This window comes from Empidonax traillii, unplaced genomic scaffold (genome assembly GCF_003031625.1).
Source record: "Empidonax traillii isolate 1590-97213 ecotype Southwest subspecies unplaced genomic scaffold, ASM303162v1 scaffold717:size860381, whole genome shotgun sequence".
In the NCBI taxonomy this organism is placed as follows: Eukaryota; Metazoa; Chordata; class Aves; order Passeriformes; family Tyrannidae; genus Empidonax; species Empidonax traillii.
The window spans coordinates 818,446-839,366 of record NW_020955910.1 but is presented as its reverse complement, the minus strand read 5'-3'; the positions used below and the strand labels follow the sequence as shown (position 1 = coordinate 839,366).

Below are 20,921 nucleotides of genomic sequence, written 5' to 3'. Positions count from 1 at the left end.
GTTTCTGCTCAGTTCTTGTTGACGTGGATGCATTTCCACTGCTCTTGCCTGGAGCACATCCTTCTGGAGCTGCCTGCTCCTGCTTGCAAGGCATCCAGGTGACTGCATCTTCTAACTGAAACTTTAGAATTCAGTCTTGTGCATTAATGCATCTTTTAGCTCTAAACTGAAAATCTTGTTCTTAGCTTGGGAAGTATTTACTGTTTTGCAAGATCTGCCCGTGACTTTTAAGAGATAAGGACTGGCTGCCCGTAATCTCCTCCTACCAGATGGAAAATGGGCGTGGCTGGCGTTGGCAGGGCCAGCTTGGCACAGCTTCAGGTGTTGGGATTGGGATACAAGAGCAAAGCCTGCAGTGAAAGCTGCCTGTGCACAGGTGGGCTCCCCGCTCCAGCGGTGGCTGCAGCCTGACCCCCGCGGCTGAAACACCGACCTTGGCAGGGCCTCTCACAAGGTCAGACACCAGACTTGAGTTGTTCTGTCTGTCTCTCTCTCCAAATTTCCACAGCAGGCACCAAGAACTCCCCCTGGCCTCGCCTGCAGTGTCTGCAGTTGTGCTTTTCTGCTGAGGCAGCTTTTGTGTGAGCAGGACACGCAGCCCGTCCGGGTGTGCTGGGCAGGCTGGGATTGCTGGGAGCTCTCAGCCTTCACCACCTGCACAGGCAGCTGAACCTCAGTGGGGTGGAGGAAACTCCAGTGGCAGGGAGAGCTTTCTGGGAGGCAACAGCCCTTTGTACAGTGGCTGAGCTCTCTCCCTCCAAGGTTAAAAGAAGCTGGGATCCAGAGCGTCTATTTATAGCAACAATGTACAGTTGCCTTGGCAGAGAGGAGGGGAAGAAATGCAACTACTTCGTCTCTCTGTGGTTAGGCCAGGCTGGGCAGGCTGCCCTTCCGTCCTGACGTGTTTCCAAAGTCCTGTCTACTGGATGGATTTGAACCTGGTGACACATCTGCCATAGCTACTATTACTTATTGCTGCAAAAGGCCCTGAAATACCCTGTGCTGGCCACACCAAATACATTCCTGCTCTTTTTTACTCAATGCAGAATAATTCTCTCTCTTTAGTTCCTTTTCTTCACCAAACCTCTGTGGTCCTGACACTTTTTTTGTGAGGGATATAAGGAAAGAAAAAACCAAGCCCTTCCTGCTTTCCCTTCCTCTAAGGTTACCTCCTGTGAGGAGCTGGAGTAGACCAAAGGATTCGTTTCATAGCAATGTAATTTATTTGTCATCACATGAGCACCCACAGTCAGGACATACGAGGCAGGACATGGAAAATGGTGGCAAGTGCATGGAGGTGGCAACAGGGGTCTGGACCTTGGTTTTCCTACTAGTAGGCTTTATTTTAATTACAAGTTAAAAAAAAAAAAAAAAAAGATTATTTCTGTCCTTACTGAACTCTCTGTGCAGCAATTCCTTTTTCCTAGTGCTGGTACCTCTCACATGAGGAGAACAGGCCAGGAATGGAATATGGCACTTCCTGAAGCCTGTGATGTGTGAACAGGCAGGTATCATTCCCCGCTGGATGTGATCCTAATGAGCCTCTGTGATTGCTCTGAGGCAATGAGAACTAAGGGTCTGTCTGCTAGACTGGGCATCCTACACACACAGGTTCTCCTCTGCATCCAGGAGACAGGGCCTGGCATCCACGGGATCACACCTGCCCTCCAGGCCTGCAGGTGGGCCAGGTGTGCTGCTGTCACCTTGCTGTGTCTTGCTGTGCTGTTCTACCTGGGCAGCGCTTTCCAGTGTTCTCTGGTGCTTGGGGTTCATACTGTGCTGCCAGTGCAGAGTTAAATGTCCCTGCACATCAGTAAGACACGGTTCAAACAGGTAAAATGATGGCCAAATACACTTCAACTGTACATCAGTCACTTCTTTAGAAGTGGCACTGGACTTGAGCTTAACAGATCAGATGACCTGGCACGTTAACGAGCAGAAGCTCTGTGCAGTTTCCCACTTCAAGCAGCGTGTTCTGGATCGGATTGGAGGGAGTGGGAAGGAGACACTGATCACGAGAGCTGAGGGCTGTATTTCACAGGGGCCACGGCATGGCGAGAGCCAAGATCTGCTTGTGTGAAGGCAAAACAGGTGGGGTTTATTTGTAGCAGCCCAGCAGATCTGAGCATGCCTGGAGTGAGGTGAGGTGCTGTGTCCCAGCACAGGGGCCTCCCCAGCTGCAGAGTGTTCCCTTCAGTCACCTTCCCCTGCAGCCTCAGCTCTCCCCCAGCTGTCCGAGCACTCCTCCTTCTCCAGGGGAGGTTTAGGTACTGTCTTCCACCAGTGTGTGGGAAAACATTTCCCACTCTCCATGCAATAGTAAACTTCAGTATTTTGAGAAAGGTTTTTCCTGCAGGAGCACCGCCAGTGATGTCCCAGCCAACTGCAGGGGCTCAGCCCGTCCCTGCAGGTACTGCTCAGGCAAGCTGAGCTCTAAGAGTCCTTTGCTTTTCTCTCCTTTTTTGCTCTAGATGCCATTAAGGTGAAGAAGACCCTGGGGCAGAGGTTCCTCAGGTAGACAGCCAGGAAGGGGGTCAGGCCAGCCACAAGCACTTCCTTCTTCCTCTGTCCCACTGCATTGAGAACCACCTGAGCCACCTCGGCCGCCGTCTGTCCCTGGGCCGTGGTCTTGTCCATAACTGCCAAGGGAAAGCCCAGTGAACAGCAGTGTCAGCAGGTAAACCCACACCGAGGAACCTTTCCTAGGAATGCTCTAACTCAACATGGCTGCTTGTATTGGCTTTTACTCCAGCTGTGTAGGAGAGCACAGGTGGGCGTATCTCATGGTTGGGCCTGTAATTGCTGTCTAGGAGGGTTCAGTTTTGGAGGTTACTGTTCCTACCCTGCATCCCAAGTGGTTTTCTGATCCTTCAGAACTAACCTGTGTCCCCACCAGAGGCAAGCACACCTCGTAGCAACCTGCTGGGGTGGAGATGCTTTAGAAACGGGGGCACCAAATCGTGTCTCACCTCCGTAGCGAGATCCATCTGCCGTGATAGCGTTGAGAGAGAGGTTTGTCTGGATGTATCCGGGGCTCACAACCGTCACATCGATGTCATACTGCTCCACCTCTGCTCGCAGGCAGTCAAAGAAGGCCTGGGTAGCGTGCTTAGAGGCAGCATCTGAAAAACAGGGAAAGGGCTGTGCACCAAGGAGGAGGAGGAGCAGGGCTGAAGGAATATTCACTGCCCAAATGGCTTTTTAACACTGCAGTGCAGCCACTTCTCAGCAAGAACCCAGCAGCTGTTCTCCTGCTTCTACGTTTTGTTTTTGTTTAGTGAATGGCAGCAACAGGTAGTGGGACTGAGAGACAATTTAGGAAGGCAAAATGTAAACTCAAGTTGGAAACTGGCTGGGATCCTGAGCTTACTATCACAGCCCTGGCAGAGTACTCCAGAGTGAGCCCAGGCTGCCTCCCAGTCCTGATAAAGGAGACCCAAAGCCTGGCTTGGGAAGTGTTGGTCACACAGGCTGTGTGTGGGGAGGGCAGGGCTGGCAGTCCCTGCACGGTGCTGAGCACTGGGGACTTGTAGAGCAGGTTCAGAGCTGCACACAAGTCAAAACCAGATCTCACAAGCAGGCAGGAGCAGGGAAGCATGGCCTGGGGCAGGATTTCCCCTGTTAAATGGCTGAGTGACTCCGTTTCCTTGCTCCCTTCCCATATCCATGGTCACTGCCACCACCTCACCATGGCTGCAGGGCTGACCCTGGCAGCACGAGCTCAGCATGGGCTGCACGCCCTGTGAGGACCCAGGCAAGGGCTCTGAGAGCTCTTCAGAGCACAATTCCTGGAGCAATTGCACCCACATCACCTGCAAGACCCCATGGCTCAGACATTCCAGGCTTTCCTCCGCTCAGCATTGTGCCTGACCCATCTTATGCCACCACCACTGTCCTTTCGGTGTTTATTTTCAGTGATTTGCAGGTGCTTGTGTGCTAAACACTCCACTCTCGGTTCATCCACCTTTTAAAAGGGTTTTTCCAGTAATCTCTTTCTTGTTGTAGCTGATTCAACATGAACAATTTGCTGGATCAAGATGACTGTTTAGGCTTTTATTTTGGCATTGGTTTTGCTATGGCACTTCATAAATTATTGAAACAAAAGGGTTCTACTTTCTTACTGCAGATTAACCAAGCAAACAGCAAGGCTAAAATGCAATTATGGATTTATAGGGACTCTCAAGTGCTAAAATAGGATTATCAAGGTGTTTTCAGGGCAGTGAAAACATATTGTCCTTCTCCATCCCTGAACAACAGGACTCAGGTTTTGTATTTGAGAGTGCCTTCCTCATCTTTTCTCAGTGATTTGTGACCACACTGAGGGTGATGCACAGCTCTGCCTTCCCTGCATGCAGCCAGCTCCATGGAGAGCTAAATGTGGAAGCAGGAGCCAAGTATTTATTCAGCCTGGTGCCCCAAATATGTCTTTCCCATCTTCTGTGGAGGTACTTACATGCAGATCTGAAAGGAATGCTTATTTTGCCTTGAACGCTGCTGATGGCCACAATGTGGCCTTGTCTCCTCTTGATCATGGAGGGGAGAAGTGCTAGCAAAGGACAGAAAAGACTCATTCAGACAACAGTCCTGCCATTGCTGCCGTCGAGAATCAAAGCTTTCAGAGTGTTTAGAGATGCTGAAGTGAATTGGATCCCTTCCCAAATTCCTGCCAGCCCAGAGTCAGGAGACAGAACAAGGAATCATCTCTAATCAGGCACTTCCCACACAGTCCTGCCCAAGCACCTCCTTAGGCCTGTCCACAACCCAAAACCTTCCACCCACCCCTCTCCTGCTGCACTGCACCAGGCACAGTCACAAACCCAGGTTAAGCTGTGCTCAGCTGTGCAGGGGCCTCAGCCAAATCCACATGGATCACACGTACCTTTGGTGAGGGCTACGGGTCCGAAATAATTCGTTTCCATCACTTTCTTATCCACATCCAGTCCCGTGTCCACAATGGTGCCTCGGAAGCTGATGCCTGCGTTGTTGATCAGGATGTCCACGTGCCCCAAGTGCTTCAGGATCTCCTCAGCACCGTTGAGCACAGCTTTGGTGTCCGAGAGGTCAAACACCACAGCGTGGGGTTTGTGTGTCTGCGAATGAGTAAGAGTTAGCAAAACACCAGGCCAGGCTGTGCTGGTTGTTTGCACTCAGGATGGGATTTCCCAGCTCTGGAAGCACAGGAGCAGGGCCACCCAGACCCTATGGCAGGAATACGTGAGAGAAGCAGGTTGTGCTCTCGTCTGCTCCTGCAGCATGTTCCTTATACCCGAGCCCAGGAAAGGGGCAAGGGAGAGCTTCCTCAAGTACTGAAGTTTCCTGCTGTCTTATTAAGGACAAAGCACCTGAGAAAGTCAAAACTTAGCCCATGTGTTTCCTACAGAAGCCAGCAATACCTTTTTTTGCCACTGTCAGCAGAAGTAGGCATGAAAAGTAAAAGCCAACAGATGAAAAGTCACTTTTGCAGATTCAGTGTGTGACATACAGGAGCAAGGAGCCTGGGCATTGCACTCCCACGCTTTCCCTTCCATTTCTAGCCAAGGAGTCTTTCAGATGCCTTATTCTGGTAGGGTTTTTACAAGAAATGACATGCCAGCTCAATGTACTCCTGTATCAACACCTATCCCTAAGCAGAGAGCTGCATTTTTCCATTGCTCAACAGAACGAGCCACAGGCAGTCCTGTAACCTCTGTTAACCCCACGAGCAGAAATCCCGACCCCACAGAAGCGCCCTCCTCCCACACTCACCTTCTTCCGGTGATTCTTCACAGCAGAAAGCTGCTGCACCAGCTCCTTGAGCTTCTCACTGTCCCTGCCACACAGCACCACCTTGGAGCCAGCTGCGTGGAAAGCTTTGGCACATTCTTTGGAGGAAGCAAGGAAGGGAGGAAAGTAAGCGCTTGAAGAACAAACAGCAGATCCACATCAGACCTGGTGGCAACTGAAACTCCTGTTGGCTGGCAGGGGTCTGAGGTGGCTCCACGGCTCCTGAGTAATGGTCAGGCTGATTTACAGCCAGGTCACAGCCATGTGAGTGTGACAGACACATGACAGTGGTGAGGCAGCTGCTGTGCTCACAGTTAACTGTGCTGGTTGTGCAGTTTTGTGCTGCTTACACGCCCTCCCCATCAGCTGGTTGGATTTGCCTGTGCCTCTTCATTTTTGACTTTATGCCCTCCTCAAGAGGGACCACAGTTACCCCGTGTGTGTCATCTAACACAGTGGGGAGTGGACAGTTTGGCAAGGTAGCTGGGACTGCAACATGAGTGCAGAACACCAGTTTGGGGAAGTTTTAAAGAAACAATTTGGCTTCTGGCTTTTTCAGGATTTAGGGAAAAGACCCCTGACAGCACAAGAACAGCGTATCTCATTCCTTGCTTTGATGAGCTCCAGTTTATACAGGATGATTAAAAATTTTCCTTAACAAACCAGACTTTCTTGCATCCAAATCTGAACTGGCTGTAGCTATGACTGACGTGGGAGCGCAAGCCATGCCTCTCAGAACTCAGAGCAAAGGAACTCCCTGCTCATCACTGCTTTATCCCAACAGCTGCCCCTTCCCCAACCCTCTGCCCATCCTGCCCTGTCCTTTGGGTCCATACCTTTTCCCAGGCCAGAGGTGGCCCCTGTGATCACCACCACAGCTTCCTGCAGGTACGCCCTCATCCGCATCCACTGCAGGAACCGGAAAAGCCCGAAGATCCCCAGGCTGCCGAAAAGCAGCGGGATGATGACTGTGCTTGTGAAATCCATGAATCTTCCTCTCTGAACAGTTTTCCTACAGCCACAGGAGGAAAGGAGACAGATCATTGTGCTGTGAAGAAAATTAGCAGAGGCTGGAAAACAGGGGGACCTTGGACCAACAAAAAACTAATGCCATACAGAGGTATCATCAGCAGATCTCCTCGTCCCTTCATTTAGACTTTGGAAAGTTCACATCAGTACCCAATTTTAAGCCTTTAAATGCTAATCTGGACATCCCAGCAGGACGCTTGGCATTGGATCCTGTCAGCTGTCACGTAACAACTTGGGTTCAGAGATGCTGTTCCCATGTTTTGCTCCAAATTCACCCTCTTGTACAAACTGTGCTTAGAGTGAAAGTTCCCCAGGGCTGGGATATGTCCCCACGTTCTTCTGATTGCAGTAAAACCTCTCAGATTTCTCTAGGACAGCCAGTACCACAGTACCTACAAGCCAGAGATCAGTTACTGTGCATTATCCCAGATGGATATAAGCCAGTCTGTATTCTGGAGGCTCCAGGTTTTCTCTCCGAGCAAGTTATTTGCTTAACACACCGAAATCTCATCCTGGAATTGGATTCTGATACCAAGGCATAGCCCTGATTTCCTTGCTAAGCCATTCCTTCAAGGGAGTAGTTTGTGTTACAAGGCCAAAGGGCAAGTGAGACTCCTGCTGTGAAAAGGCCACTGATTTCCCCAAATTTTTATTAAGGCTTGATGTCAGGGTGAAGTCAATGACAACCCCTTCCTGGCATCTGTGCCACTTCTGGGTCACTCATAAAGCCAAACCCAAATCTCAGTGTATCTTCCCTTCCTCGTCCTTGTGCAGACAAGACTTTGAACTCTTGCAGTTCAAACTGCAAGACAGATCTTTACTGGGAAGATACTGGAATGTTCTGGGCACAAAACTTGTGCTACTTCAAACCAAAGGCACAAGAAGCAGAAAACAAGAGGGAACTGCAATGCTAAGCCAGAATTTAGTGCCACTGAGCTTGTGTGGAGCTGAGGGGATGGCAGAGGCTCTACATGCCATGGAACAGGGCTAATGTGGAAAATATCAGGCTTTCCAGATGTCCATCAGGGGCCTGGAGAGAATCCCTCAAGTATCTGTTAGTGAACGGACTAACTTACTGAAACAACAGTGAACTGAATAAAGCAAATATTTCTGGAGGTGCAGCTGGAAACACAATAATATAACCCCAGTGGCCTCTTCAGGCTGGATCAGAAGGTTCAGCTGGTCACTGAAAGCAGCTGCCTTTTTGTAGCTTCTCAGAGATCTCCTGAGATTCAGAGGATGAGATGTGGGCAGGGCCAGCAGGTGCTGTGCTGACACTGGGCTGACAGCACATCCTGGAACCAAAAATCATCCTGGAACCAAAAATCTCCAGCCCCCATTCAGGCCCTTCCATTATTCCCAGAGTGGGAGCTGGCAAGTGCAGTGGCACTTCCTGAGCACAGGCTGAAGGGGAGGCACTTCAGCAAAAATCTGGCCCTGACCAAATTGCTTCTGATTTCAGTGAAATGCAGGTGAAAAGGTAACTGGGAAAGGGGGGGCTTTTCCTGACACCTTTCCTCATCAAACCACACCAGGAGATGGGAGGGAGTTCACGCTGAAAAAAAAAAAAACCCTGTTATCAACAGGTAATGTTTATGACACCCAAGTTTTCAGCAGGAGAGAAGCCACTGCTCATGAACAGGTTCAAATCAAGCCCTGTGATTCCCAGTTCTCCATCCCAGAAGGCAGGATTGGAACATGCAGGTTATTAGAAAATAGAAATAAGAAAACTGATAATGGGAGCAAATACAGGTGACTGGGAACTTTCTGAAGGCTTCCCATAAAATAAATCAAAATCATCCAATTAACAAAAAAAAACCCCAAACAAAAACAAACCCAAAACTTTCCCTTTAAAACAAAAAATGGGATGTTATCCTATGAAAGCCAGGACAGTGATTTCTGAAGGAACAAGGAGTAGTTAATAAGCTCAAGGGGTTCACTAAAGGCAGCGAAGATGAGATCAAGTCCTAAAAGAAACCAAACCCCTGGGGAGCTCCCCCAAAAAACACCTTTTTTTGTAGCTTCAGCCTCCCAGACTCCCGTTGTCCTTTATGGGACGAGGGGCAGCAACTGAGGGGGCTTCATTCCCAAATCCAGGGGGATAAAAGGAAAGAGGAGGGGAAATCTGGTTTTCCTAAGGGAGAAGCACAGCAGCTCTAGGCTTGATTAGTGGCTTTAGTCTGCAGAAAGCACCGTGTCCTACCTTGGGAAAGAGCTCACTTGCAGTGGCTCTGGGCTGGTGTCTCCCTCCGGTCCCACTTAAATTTGGAAGTGGCAGAGATCCAATAAAATGTGCTGTGTCCAATGCCAGCTCAGCCAAGAGCTGCCTCTGAAAACAAACCTCGGGAATACGGGCTGTGACCTTTCCAAGGGAGGAGGGGAGGGAGGAGAAATTTAAATTTAACCCCCAGATTGAAAAGGCAAAGTGAGCTCAAAATGGGACCAAAGTGACAGCGACCCTCTGATTGTTCCTAGTACCAAATCAGGGCATCCATAAGGATCAGTGCTGGTCTTTCCATGCTCTAGATGGGGAAAAAATAAAATAAAATAAAAGGCAATTTGTAAATCAGCTGTAATTCTCTATTACTGTAATTAATTTCAGGGCATACACTGATGCACACTCTGAATGGGTGTCGAGCCAGCAATCTCCCCTGGGAGGGAGCTGAGGCCCTCGGAAATTCTCGATTGGTGTTTGGGATGGAAACAAAAGTGGCACGATTAGAAAATTTAAAAAAAAAAATTGGTTTTTTGCCAAAGAAACTATTTTAGCAAACATTTACCAAACAACGAATCGCCAAAAAAACCAACCAACCAACCAAACAAATTGAGAACAAGAGAGCTGGCTGAGTATCTCCCACATATATTGATAACGCATAATCATCTACAATTATGTCTTTAATGGCGGTAACAGCGATGAACTCTGTACCGGAGGAGCGGAGGAGCCAGGGCCGCCGCGTTCTCCCGACCTCTCCCGCATTTCCCAGACTCCCACCCCTCACGGGGCCGCTACCGAGTGCCTCCCGATCCCATCCTGTCCCCTCTTTTCCCTCCCCGTCCCCTCCTGTCCCCCCCGCGTCCCCACCTGGCCTGGGCCGCCGTCACCATGGCCACGCCGGAAGTGCCCTCAGGAGGGTCCTGCCCTCACCGGTCCGCCCGCTCTGCCGCCCGGGCGGGAACCGGCGCTGCCGCACGGGGGTTCCGCCCTCCTCCCCACCCCACCCCCCGGCGTTCCCCCTCTGCCTGTGGAGGATCCCGCAATCCCAAGGTGGGTGAGGTTGGGAGGGTCCGCAGTGGGTCGTCTGGTCCATCCTCACTGCTCAAGAAGGGTCATGGCAGAGCACGTGGCACGGGATGGTGTCCAGACGGCTCTGGAATATCCCCCGTGAGGGAGACTGCACCCTCTCTGGTCTCTGTTCCAGTGCAAAGTTCTTCCTCGTGTCCAGATGTAACTCCCTGGACATCAGTTCTTCTCATTTCCTCTTGTCCTGTTGCTGGGCAACCCCGAGCAGAGCCTGGTCCATCCTCTGACACTGCAGAGAGTGATGGGGTCCCCTCTCAGCGTCTCCTCTTGGGGCTGAGCAGCCCCAGCTCCCTCAGCCTTTCCTCGTCACAGAGGTGCTCCAGTCCCTTCAGCATCTCTGCAGCCTCTGCTGGACCCACTCCAGGAGCTCTGTGTCCCTCTATCCCGTGTCTCCTCCATCCTCTGGCCGAGCTATCCATGGGCTGTGCTGAGGGATGCTGTTCCTGGGGCTGGAATGCCCAGGGATGGATGGAAGGGGACAAACAGGAGGGTGGGTTCAGCTCAGCTTCACCCAACACCTCATGATATTTTTTTACCATCAAATTCCAGACAGGGAGATTTGGCTGTTCCAGAACAGCTGAGCTGGGCGGGCTGTGCCTCTGGCTCGGTTTTGGGGGGTCCCTGTAATTAATCTGAACTCCCAGACTGGGTGTCCTGATGAGCCTGAAAGAATTCCCATCTGCAGCAGGGACATTTCACATGCCCATTGCTGATTACCCCCACCTAAACTCCGTCCTCTGATACCTCCACATGAAGGTTGAGGTGCAGAAACACCACAGAACGTCCTGAGTCAGGAGGGGCCCACAGGGATCATCGAGTCCAACCCCTGGCCCTGCACAGGACACCCCAAAACCCCACCAGGTTTCTGAGAGCCCTGCCCAGCGGTGCTGGCACAGGACAGGACTGTGTGGCACGTGTGGCTGTGAGGAAGGATGGGGTGAGTTCCTGGAGGAGGAGAGAAAGAGGCGTTTCTGCAGAGCCCCTTTCAAAGCTGTGCTCAGGGAAATCTGAATTCTCCCTTTTTTTCCAAGAGCTTTGGGCAGGAATGGGGGCCTGGCTGTGCTGCACATTCTGCAGCTTTAAATCTCCTCTGCCAGGAGCTGGCACTGATAAGGGACAATAACATTGCCAGGCTGTAGCACAAACCTGAGGGCCCCGTGATCCCAAAAGCCCAAAGTCCAAATGTGTAAGGGCTGAGGAAGGAAAAAGCACGTGGCTTCATCCCAGCACAGGGAGCTTTCCCACCTCGTACAGTGTGTGTGAGCAGAAGGCACTTTTACAGGTTCAGAAATACTGTTTTCCGGAGACAAGGGCAGTTAATCCCAGATGCCTTTCCCTAAAGATAAAGGGCAGCTTTTCATGGCAGATCTTTGAAAGACAGTTCTGTCATAGGTTTTTGTGATAACTTTGTTCTGCTCCTCTCTTCTAATGAGAAAAATACTGAAATGAATTCACAGCTTTGGCATAATTTTGTCATTAGCAAGGGATCAATACCTGAGGGAAAAGGAGAAAAGAATTCAAAATCTTCCTTAAAAAATCACATTCTGAAAAGAATGGTGGTAATGCACTTTTTTGACTTCAGGACCGACGTGAAATGAAATCAATAATTTTATTTGCAGAAATTAAATTGAAAAACAGAACCCAGATAAAGGTAGCTGATGTCATGGCAGCCTTGCAGGGAGCTGTAGTCAGTTCAGTCTTCTGAGAATCTGGAGGTGGAAAAAGCCATTTCAGAGCATCTTTCCCACCCAAGTGGGGCAGGACGAGCTGTACCCCAATGCCCAGGATGGCAGTTCCCTTGGAGCTGTGCCCAAGCTCCTGTGGTCGCTCGCCTGGTATCTGCCAGACACTTATTTTAACAGGGAGTGGTCTGTCACCAGACTGGCAGGTGCTGGCAAAGCTGATTGAAACCAAGTGCCCAGTGAGTCATACAAAAAAAAGGGTCAGGCTGGAGCTGCAATTGGAGAGGGAAATTCATTGAAATAAAGCTTGGCTTTGTTGCTTTGATTGGGGTTCCATTTTCCTGGGTTAGTCTACTGTAATTAGCAACAAATTCACCTCTGATTTAAACCTGCTGGCTGACACATCACACACACTGGATGGTGGTTAGGTGACTTACATATGTCAGCACGTCTTTGTTCTCAGAAGCATTAGTGGGGAATCCATCCCAAATCTAGGGCTGGTTTTGGAGGCCGTACAAGCCCCAACTGGTAAATGTTGGTATAATCTAAACCCACGCCTGTTGTTTTTATTAGCACTCAAATCTCCCCTCTTTTCTTCCTCACTGTGTCAGGCCACAACTGCAAAAGGGCTGGAATCCTTTTAGCATGTTAACACTTCCTTCACAAACATCCTGCTGCTCTCTTGGAAGTGCAGGAGCTCTTTTTTGAAGGGGGAGGAAAAAAAAAAATTCTCCAAACTCCAGGAACTATTTGCACTTGTGTTTGGTGACATCTGCTTTACTGCAGTCATCACCGAGTGCAGATCTGCAGCCTTTTCACCTCAGTCTCTAGGGCAGCAATTTTGTGCCCTAGTTCTTCTGGGCGCTTATTTGTCCCCTTTTTTTTTCCAAGGAGTGTAAGATGTAGCTCCTCTCTGTAAGAAAAGCTTTGGTTACTTACCCTAAGAGCAAAGATCTGGGCAGAAATCCCCACGGGGTAACAAAAACCTTCCCTGGGGAAAACATCCTTGAACTAGTTTGAACTGAAAGCTCCCTGATTTCACAGTGCCTTTGGCTGGAAAATATAAATGTTCAAAGGGCTGTGGCGTGATTAAAGATTTTTCTTGTCTCAGCTTCTGATGTGAGGGTGCAGGTTCTCCTCCTTCCCTCTCTGCTCCCACAGATTGGGTCTGTAGGAGTGAATGAAAACAGGCCAGGGTGGTAGGGGGAAAAAAACCCAGAGAGCTATGATGGAAAACAGAGAAATAAGGGCTTCTTTTTGCAGATAGTTCTCCGTGTCCCTTCCACACAGTGGGCCCAAGAAGATGATCTTGATTTTTGCCCCCACTGCAGTTCTGGTTTGGAACTGGGCTCTGACCCAAGGATGTCAAACTCCTTTCAGAGAACTCCCTCTGGACACTTGGTGATGTTTCTCTCAGCTCTGCTCTCTGGGAGAGTTTTGCTGTAGCTTTGGTTCATTGCGGTTCACTCGCTGGGTTTTTTCCACCACCTGAGTATTATTCTTCTTTTTCAGTTATTTTCTATAAGGTTTGGCTCCAGTTGTTTGTAATTACTGCCTTCTCCAGACCCTGCACTGCAGCATTTCCAAGCTCAGTATGAGAACGGTGTAGACTTAGGGGAACTGCATTTCTGATGTGTGATCGTGCTGCAAATCCCCAATCCTTGCGGATAGCTCAGAAGCTGGGGAAGAGGGAGAGGGAGCAATATGCTCTCCTCCTGCAGCTAAAGAGCCTCAAACACGCACCACAACCATTTTAAAGGAGCTGAATGCCTCCAGGGGAGATAACAGCGTTTTGACACACACAGAAATGGCAAAGCTGAGGTACCATTTCCATACAACGAGGCTAATTGTGGCTGTTTTAATTGCTGAGGGGACAGCTCAGGCCCACTGTAGAGAAATATCTCCCACAAGCAGCTTCTCTGCTCTCAGGATACCCAACCCTGGCCTTCCCTGCTGCCTTCCCTCCTTGGTCTGGAGTGGGAAAAGCAGGCAAGGGCTGTGGGCTGGGCCCCCAAGAGCTGTAAACATGCAGGGGAGTGCAGTGCCCACCACTCTCGTGGGTTTTGGTGGGTCAGGAAGGAGTTAAATGACAGCAGAGGGAGAGGCTGTGCTATTGTTCAGGCATCCCTGGGTCCAGGGTGGCTGATCTCTATTCCCGGATCTGCCTCTGGCTTCCTGCACGACCTTGGACCGCTCACTTACCTTTTCTTTTCCTTAGCTCCCAAACTACAACATGGAAATCCTTCTCTTCCTGCGGTGCCTCGTTCCCCACGGGTTTCAGTGGGGCTGAGATTCTCCGGTGGGAGGTGATGGGAGGAGGGGAACACATTTCCACTGCAGAAATGTTTACACAGAGGGCCCATTTGGGGGGCATGTTCTTGTTGGTTCTGATCCAGCGCGGGCTGTGCATATTTGGGTGATATTTGGGTTTTTTTAGAAGCAAACCTGTGGTGAAAGGCAAATGCTGGTGCAGCTGCCGAGAGCGCTGCCAGCTGCAAGGAGCCTGTTCTTCACTAGATGGTGCTTTGATCAAAGGTTTGGATAACCGCAGTTCTTTCTGCACAGAATTTCCTAATTTTTCTTCCCCAGTCTCCATTCCTTCCCCTCTCCTTTCCGTGCTTTAACACCACGGGGGACACTTAATGATGCTGGATATCGAACCAGGCTAATCTGTGGGACTGCAGGCTCCAGGCACCCACCAGCCCGCCGGGCTCCTGGGCTTTGGGGTTTGAAGCCTGGATCAGTGTGCTGGGCTGTGGCAGAGAATTGAATTCTTTCCGTGTTTTCTATTCCCATAAGGAAAAGGCTTCAAAGAGCAGGTCCCCTCCCCCTCTCTGCTGGTGAAGGGCATTTAGGGAAGCTGGGAAAAAAAAAAGAAGAAATCCAGCTCTGACAGATGCATTTATTTAACAAACCACTGCCTTTCCCTACCTTAGCAGAAGACTGGTTGGTTTTTAAAAAGGGAATTGCTGCTTTTATATCCATCTTTGTATTCAGGGGATGGTTACCTAGCCAAGGTCATTGCTGCTGCATGCCAGGATCGAACAGGGAGCCAGCCTCCTCCTCCTTTAACCAGCACTGATTTCAGTGGGGCTCCCCCACGGGAAGAGCGGGAATAGGGTTGGATCTGCCAGCACGAGGTCCCAAGGTCCACAGGAACAGCCTCCCCTTTCAGAACGGCAGCAGAGGAGATGAATGAAACCGTAATCAAACATTTCCTGCGCAGACATGCACGGGGAAGGGCTGTGCTGCCATCGGCCGTGGCAGCCTCTTCCCAGCATCCCACCCCGGCACACGCGAGGGATAACCGGGAGCTGGGCCCCATCCACGGCTCCCCGAGGCTCTCCCACCTCGGCACTCGCCTGCAGCGCTGAGGTTTGTCCCTGCAGCCTGGCGCTCCCAGTTCCCCCGTGCCAGGCTGGTGTTCCCAGTGCCAGGCTGGTGTTCCCAGTGCCCCGGCTCCAGGCAGCCACCCCGACACTCCCACCGCGCCCACCTCCCTCCCCGTGGAATTCGCGCTCTGAGGCCAGGAGGGATTTCGCTCCTGCCCCCGGCGCTGCCCCCGGTGGCAGCGATTCCACGTGCCCGCAGCATCCCGCCCCTCACGCGTGGAATGTCGTGCTCGTGGAAGTGACGCCCCCAGAGCAGGGACACGAGCGAGTGGTGCTGAGCCGCGGGTGTGACACAGAACTCCTCTCGGGACCGGGAGCTGGCAGTGATTTATTTGTCACCCCCCCTGTTGTTCATCGTTAGTAAGATATTGGTGGTGACTAAACCCCGGGTCTGCATCACACAGAAATTCGCCCAGAACTGCGGGGATGGAGAGTGAGAAGTGGGGACAGGGCATTTCCTCACATCTATTCCATCTGGACAGCAAACTCCTCTCCCAGTTCCTCCTGGCTGACAGGGAATTGCATCACTGGCCCGTGCAGATATCCCCCCCCGCCAAATGTGCTTGTTTTATTGTTTTCCTCCGATGGAATTCGCCAGCGTGTCCCCAAATTATGTGGTTCTGAAATTTAAAAGCAGCATACCTGTGTGGGGGAGAGAATGAGTGGTTTTCACTGTGCGAGCTGGCTCTCCCTCCCCTCCTCCCTTCTCCCCACATCCCCATGTGTTGTGGAGCCAGATGCTCCCGGAATAGTTTGGGAATGAAATGTCACCGTTTGAAACTGGTGAGTCACACTTTGGGGAGGAGGGGAGGAGAGAATCCGAAATCTTGCCGTGTGGCAGAGCGTCTCCTGGTGAGTACAGAGAGATTTTTTAAAACCACAGACTCCCTGACGATGGAGTTGAGGGGCTTTGAATTGAGGCTGCTGGGTGTGTCCACGCTGCTGTTTGCAGGAGGATCTCAAAATCCTCTGCAAACTTGGATTTTCTTCCCAAGCATGCCCACTGCAGCTGGATCCCGGTGCCTCCTCCAGCAGCACTGGGTTCTGTCTGTCTGACAACACACCTACAGTGACTCTCTTAATTAAGTCTCCCGCACTGCTGCGAGGTGTGTAATTACAGTGAGACCTGACTTAAGCAACTACTCGAGGGACTAACAAAAAAAAAAAAAAATCTTTACCAGAGCAGGGAGGAACAGAGTTTTACTGAATACATTTTTTGGAGATCTTTTAGGGAAAGTTTATTAAACAAAGGGAGGTAATTACTCCAGTTTCTTCCCAGTGTATCCCAATATTAGAACGATGCTTTTAATATACTGGGCATTAACATAGTCAGGAGGTTTTTTCTCTTCCAAAAGAAGATCTTGAGATCTTTTGTCTTTTGACAGAGATTGCTACAAAACAGTGTCAATTAATGCAAATGGTGGCAATCATCTTGCAAAATGAACTATTGTTTATCAGAACCTCAGTAGTTTTCCCTCCTTGCCCAACCCCTGACCAATGATCAACTTTTTTTCAGAAATGCAGTTTTAGGGTGTTATAACTACCCATTTTCACCACTCTGCATGGCAGGAGGTACCAAGAATGCTGTGTCTTGATGTAGTTGTGATATTAATGGTGTCCCCCAAAGAGCTGTAGCAGTTCCAGGTGGGCTGATTTTGGACGTTGCTGCCCCAGTGGTCTCAGTCCTGTCCCCGAGGTGGCAGCTGGACTGTGCATCACCACTCACAGCCCAGAGTATTAATCTAACCCACCAACTATTTCAGGTTCCTTTGCTATTCTGAGCACTGTGGTGACACGGAGGAGAGAAGATGTGCCACCCATCCTGCAGCCCCTGTTCCAGCAGTAATGATCTCCAGTTGGAGGACAGGAAGAAGCTGGAAATAGTAATATCAGAAATAATCCCCGGAGGGGCTGTCAGCCCTCCAGTCCCACCTCCAGTGGCATTCTGACTTCATGCTGTGAGTAAAACTCCCGAATTTCTCACCAAGCCCGCAGTGAACTTGGTGGGGATTTTGCAAGCCCAAGCCCTGGGGGGGGTTGATGCCATCTCTGCCTGTTTTATTCGGAAGACTGAGCTCAGAGCAAGATTTTCTGAAGTGTGCATTTCTATCTCAAATTTTAGATAGCGTTAACTGGAAACCCACATACTCTGGATTTGACAGAAATCATCTCTGGCTGCAGAGATTTGCTGCAGAGCCCAAGGTTTTCTTTAATACTAAATAAAAGAACCCCAGAGACAACCTTGAGAAGTCAAGTCTGTGTGCCATTCCAAATGCAGTTTCCCAACAGCAAAGCCTGTTTATTCTCTTATGTGCACCATTGTTGCCCTCTTTATTTAACTCAGACTGTTTTCAGTGATTTCACACTGCAGGGCTGCACAGAGTTGAACCAGCAACGCTGCAGGAGCTGAAAGTTGCAGCAGCAATGTAGGAGTGAGCCAGGGAACCAGGTAGGAAAGGGAACCCCTCTGGGTACCTGCTACACCTTCAGGTTTGAACTTTGAGATATTCCAAACCAGTACCTCTTAAAGGGATGTGAGTGTCAGTGGATCATCAATTCTGAGGTATAATGACAATATTTTAGCATTTGATATATCCTTACCTCTGTTGGTACTGGCATAGGTGTCTGCCTGGCAGGTTTAGTTCCCCAGATCCCTAATGAGGATTCCCTTTAGCCTGCAGATAACTCCCCTGATAATGCTGGGAGTGAATACTCCCCACGGAAAAGTAGCTTATTTCTCAGAATGAGGTTATTGTCCATGCAAATTGAGTAACAAAAGATGAATTTACTGCATATATACAACTCACTCGAGTCCTGCATGTTTCAAAGATAGGTGATGATTTCTTTAAAACTTAATGGCTTTTTGCCCAAGGTCCAAGGATTTTGTCTCATCACCTACAGTGGGATTTCCCAGGGGACTTGAGAAAACACATCCTCAGCCTCTTGGACCTTGGCAAAGCTGATACATAATGTGTGGAAGTCTTCCCAACAGGAACAAGCAAGCCTGGAAGGCCAAGATTACCACTGATTTGGTTTGGGGGGGGGGGGGAGAAAAAGACAACTGAAATGACGTTGGACATTCATTAGCAAAGCATTGTCAGAACACAATAGAAGAACAGACAAAAGCCAGTCCAGATTCTGTGGTATTTCCTAAAGGGCTCCCTCTGGCACACGGCTATTCCCTGCCAATCCTTCTGTATTGTTTTTGATAATGAATAGAAGCTGAACAGATGATTGTTGCATTGTCCACTAAGTGATTCATTTACATTAAATAGTGCTCCAAAAGTAGGCTTTGGGTGGACTTTTTTAGTCACTTTGGTTATTTATTTATACAGTTTAATTACCATCTTTTAACTCTCCACTGTAATAATTATTTCCTGATTGCTTCAGCTAATTTACACGGGGTGTAACTCCTCTGAAGTCAGCAGCCCAGCAAGCCCTGACGTAAGAAGCAGCATCCCTGCATTTTGAAAGGTGCTTAATTTTGAATGGCCACCTGTAGAAAACTGCCCCTGATTTGGGAAGGTGCCGAGGTTCTTGAGCATCCCTTGTGTCGCTGGCTCTGAGAGTTGGGCTATGAAGCACAGACTTTGCTGCATAAATCATCAAAATTCCATGGATTTCCTTCTTGGTCTCTCAATTCCTGCTTCATGTCTGCACCGAGGTTCTTGATTAACCCAGGGCTTCCCTTACAATTCCAGGCTTTTCTTACAGAGGTCGAAAGTTTTGGTGTGGTTTGGTTTGGTTTGCAGCTGTGACAGATGTGAGGTACTCGAGGGTGTATTGTTGGAGAAGACCTTCTGTGTAAGGAGATATTTAGCTCCAAATCCATGCCAGAACTGCAGGACCACTGATTTGGGTGTACTAATGGATGGGGGAGAATGACACGTACTGAAGGGCTTTTTGATGGTTAAACAATCTGAGGAAATCAACATCCAGGCCTTTTCATCTCCAGTTGTCTGAGAAAGATGACTTTGTTGAGTGGCTGCAGTTACATCTCAAAATCCCTGATCCCCTAATTATTCTCTGTCCCCCATTGGATGCAGAACAGAGAGGGTCAGTGTGGGCTTTTGGTTCTGCCTGGGTGAAACAGTCTGGGGGAAGGCAGCAAAGCAACGATAAAGAGAGAGGAAGGGAACAGTCCTAACAGCACTGAGTTGTTCCTGTAATGTGGCCTCAGTTTCCATCTCCCAGGGCAGCCTTTGCAGTCTCCTCTGCCATTTGCTCGGTCCCTTCACCATCCAGTTGGGAAAAATGAAATTGCCAGTCCTGTGCTGAGGTACAAAAGAAAGAAGTTTGTTTTGATGGGTTTATATGCCTGTACCTGCCAAGATGAGGCAAGACTGACTTTTTGCAACCAGTTTCCTACCACCACCTAAGCCAAATGAGCAGGGAGGACAAGAACACCCTGTAGCCTTCCAGCTCTTTGCCATTTGCTCTGGGTACAGCACCTGGGCAGAAGCTGCTGCGTGGCTGCCTCAGGTTTAGGAATGTGTTACATTCCTGTTACCCTCCTTCAGAAACTGCCTTTGCCTGGCCTGTGATTAATGCAAACTACCACCCTTAGTGCCTCCCTGAGCCTTCTTTTGGGTTATGTGGCATCTTCACAAACCCAGGTGAAACTCAGCAGAAATAACCCCAGCCTTCCCTCTGCACGAGCCCCCAGAGTACTGCCAGGGTTTCCCCTGCTGCCTTCCCTGAACCCTCCAGCGCCGCTGTCCCTGTGTTCCTGCCCTCCCAGGAGCCCAGATCGCTCTGTGCTCAGTGGCAGGCGATGAAATCAAATGCTGCATTAGCAGCTCCATAATAGCCGTGCTCAGTGGAATCCGGCTCCCTTCATTAATCCACAAAATGAGCCTTGTTTTCGAACATTTGAGAAGCTAATTATTTAAGTGCTGGGAATTAAGGCTCATCAGATACTGGAGGCTGAGTTTGGTTTTGCTTCCCAGGGGAGGGAATGAGACCAAGGGAAGCTGGTTTCGCACAGGTGAGCAGTGCAGCAAGTCACCAGTACTGGGAGCTGGGAACAAGAGTGTGCAGATCCTCGTCCACCTGATGCATAAAAGCCCCTCTCTTTGTACATCCCTGTTCTTCCAGACATCATCTAATGATTCCATCCAACATCAACCAACTGCCCCATCCCTGGCAGTCTTCAAGGCCAGGTTGGACAGGACTTAGAGCAACCTGGTCCAGTGGAAGGTGTCCCTGCCCATTGCAGGGACTGGAACTGGGTGATCATTAATGTCCCTTCCAAACCATCCCATGATTCTATGATTTTTCCCATTTAAATAGATTTCTAAAGTCACCACTGATCAAATACCTCTATAGCTTTATTTTTTTCTGCCTCACTTGTTGTTGACCTCGCCTGGATATTTTGCAATAAATGAATATTGCCTTGTCTCAGGTGGGTTTTTAGAGAGGGAAACAACCTCATACCAGCTGTTCTTCTTCAATCAGTTATCCTTCATCTTTACCTTTGGCCACCACATTCAGGGAAGGGTTTGGATAGAAAGGCTACTCCCTGAGCCGACAAGGAACATTCCAGTGCTTTGGGAAATGGAAGATGAACAGGGTGAAAACCCCCCTTGTCTGTGGGAAACCACAGACGAGGCCAGATCTGCTGTTCTAAACAAAGTTTTTACAACGGAATGACTTGCAACAGTAGATGGGTGCTTTTGAAATTCTTCCCAGAAAGTGCCAGAGAATCAATTGATGCCGTTGCCAATAACTATAGGCTAAGGAACAGGGACTGGG

General features: G+C 49.7%; 2 protein-coding genes across 4 annotated transcripts in view; one reads left to right on the top strand and one right to left on the bottom strand.

Annotated features, from left to right (window-relative positions):
- TMEM11 (transmembrane protein 11) overlaps positions 1-20,673 on the top strand; it is a 29,526-nt gene extending 8,853 nt beyond the window's left edge. The window contains exons 3-5 of the mRNA XM_027900282.1: positions 4,440-4,445; positions 14,718-14,721; positions 20,661-20,673. The gene's annotated coding sequence lies outside the window, so the exon portion shown is untranslated. The remainder of the gene's footprint in view (positions 1-4,439; positions 4,446-14,717; positions 14,722-20,660) is intronic.
- Positions 1,205-9,918, bottom strand: DHRS7B (dehydrogenase/reductase 7B). Of its 3 annotated transcripts, XM_027900279.1 has the most exons (9): positions 9,875-9,918; positions 9,245-9,314; positions 8,996-9,121; positions 6,600-6,775; positions 5,746-5,861; positions 4,880-5,090; positions 4,454-4,546; positions 2,970-3,122; positions 1,205-2,639 (listed from the first exon to the last, which is right to left on the bottom strand). In XM_027900279.1, exons 4-9 carry the CDS (start codon positions 6,748-6,750, stop codon positions 2,434-2,436), a joined length of 930 nt encoding a protein of 309 aa, XP_027756080.1. In that variant the 5' UTR covers positions 6,751-6,775; positions 8,996-9,121; positions 9,245-9,314; positions 9,875-9,918; the 3' UTR covers positions 1,205-2,433. The 3 variants fall into 3 exon arrangements, with proteins under 3 accessions (XP_027756080.1, XP_027756081.1, XP_027756079.1); XM_027900280.1 differs by lacking the exon at positions 8,996-9,121; XM_027900278.1 differs by lacking the exons at positions 8,996-9,121; positions 9,245-9,314 and having other exon boundaries at positions 9,875-9,909.
- Positions 20,674-20,921: the final 248 nt, after the last annotated feature.

Excerpts from the sequence above, each read along its gene's own strand:
- DHRS7B (XM_027900278.1), bottom strand. The coding sequence starts at position 9,897 with ATGGTGACGGCGGCCCAGGCCAG. Across the intron at positions 3,123-4,453 it reads CATTCCTTTCAGATCTGCAT|ATGCTGCCTCTAAGCACGCT; the intron begins GTAAGTACCTCC and ends CCTGTTTTTCAG. Across the intron at positions 2,640-2,969 it reads AGATGGATCTCGCTACGGAG|TTATGGACAAGACCACGGCC; the intron begins GTGAGACACGAT and ends TTCCCTTGGCAG.